The following is a 1572-nucleotide window of genomic DNA, read 5'->3' as shown; positions in this document are numbered from 1 at the left end:
GGGCTATGGGGCACAGCTGCGGTGCTCTGCGACTGCGCACGCCCAGGATCCAGGCCCCCTCCTGCCCACCCGGTCCTGCCACTCTACGCACGCGCATCCTCAGGGCTCTGGCAGCTTCTGTATCCCGCACATCGCCATGGAAATACCCAAGGGGCAAGGTGGAGAGCTGGAGCCTGTGCTGGCGGTTACCATGGCAGTTGGAGGGCAGTTGCTAGGGCAACAGACCATGCTGTTGACTTAGCAGACAGGGAAAATTAACTCAGTGGAGTGAAATGGGGGCTGGTCCCCACCTCTGCCTTCTTGGGGAGATGGACTTTGTTTACTGGGTAAACAGCTATGAGCTGTCTCTTGTGGGCCAGACCTTTTACAAAGAGATGGGTTCCATCCAGGTGGAGTGACCCTGGACAGCTCAGTTCTCCATGCTCAGCCCTGACTTGCAATAAGAGTGTTTCTAGTAAACCCAATATTAGGATGACTTTTAAGGTTTAATAAGAATGATATTCAGTAGGAGCTCAAGAAATGCTCCTTTCCATCCTCTTCTTGTCTCTTCACCAGTATTTTTTTAATCTCTCCATGGCTCTCTGCATTTCTTTCTGTCTTTATGCTCCCATTGCTGTCTTCCTCTCCCCATCTGTCTCTCCTTAGCTGGCTATTTTCTGTATTCATCTCTCCAACATCCTCCTGCCTCTGTCTTAATTTACTGTCAGTACATGCTTGTTTTTCTATAAATAGATACCTACATAAATTTGTGTCCATATATTGTTTCAGAAAGAATTTCAAGCCACTTAAATGATACATCAGGGGCTGGGGGTTTAGCTCAGTGTTGGGGCATGTGCTTAGTTAGCATGTGCAAATCTCTGGGTTCAATCCTCAGCACAAAAAAGAAAAGAGGGCTGGAGTTGTGGCTCAGTGGTAAGCACTTGCCTGGCATTTGTGAGGCCCTGGGTTCAATCCTCAGCACTGCATATAAAAATTAATTAATTAATTAATTAATTAAATAAAAGATCCATTGACACCTAAAACATTTTTTAAAATAGAAAAGATACATTAAAGGAAATAAGATTTTAATAAAATATATGTATATTCCATAAGAAAAAATGTTGAGAATATTGGCAGTAGTTATTTCTGGGTGGGGAGATAATCAGTGATTTGCATTTTCTCCTTTATGCTTTGTTGTCTGAAAAGAATGTTACAATGAATGTTAGAATTAGATAAAACAATAAATATATTTTGTTTGGGAATTAAGACAAAATATGATGACAAGGCTTAAATTATAAAGAAGAGAAAGATGTGGCCATATGATTGAACATTTATCTAATCCATTGATTCTGTATTCATGTCTTCATGTCTTGGGTATCACAAACAACAGACAATGAAAATCCTTACCCACATCCCTTTATGGAGCTGATGATTATACACCTAGGAACGGTATAATGGACAAACACTTATGGTAGCTCCCATGCTCACCACCTTCTGGTGATCATGTCTTTGCATGACCAATTGTGACTAACTGTATGTGCTCACATGGAGGTGATTATATTTAAAAATAAGGTTGAGGGCTGGATTATAGCT

General features: G+C 41.7%; 1 protein-coding gene across 1 annotated transcript in view; it reads right to left on the bottom strand.

Moving 5' to 3' along the window:
- Pcsk1n (proprotein convertase subtilisin/kexin type 1 inhibitor) overlaps positions 1 to 112 on the bottom strand; it is a 5633-nt gene extending 5521 nt beyond the window's left edge. Inside the window, exon 1 of the mRNA XM_048796616.1 lies at positions 92 to 112. Coding sequence (XP_048652573.1) covers positions 92 to 97 — 6 coding nt within the window. The 5' untranslated portion in view covers positions 98 to 112. The remainder of the gene's footprint in view (positions 1 to 91) is intronic.
- Between the last annotated feature and the right edge of the window lie 1460 nt (positions 113 to 1572).

Source organism: Marmota marmota, unplaced genomic scaffold, assembly GCF_001458135.2.
Source record: "Marmota marmota marmota unplaced genomic scaffold, marMar, whole genome shotgun sequence".
In the NCBI taxonomy this organism is placed as follows: Eukaryota; Metazoa; Chordata; class Mammalia; order Rodentia; family Sciuridae; genus Marmota; species Marmota marmota.
This window is presented reverse-complemented; position numbering and strand designations above follow the sequence as displayed.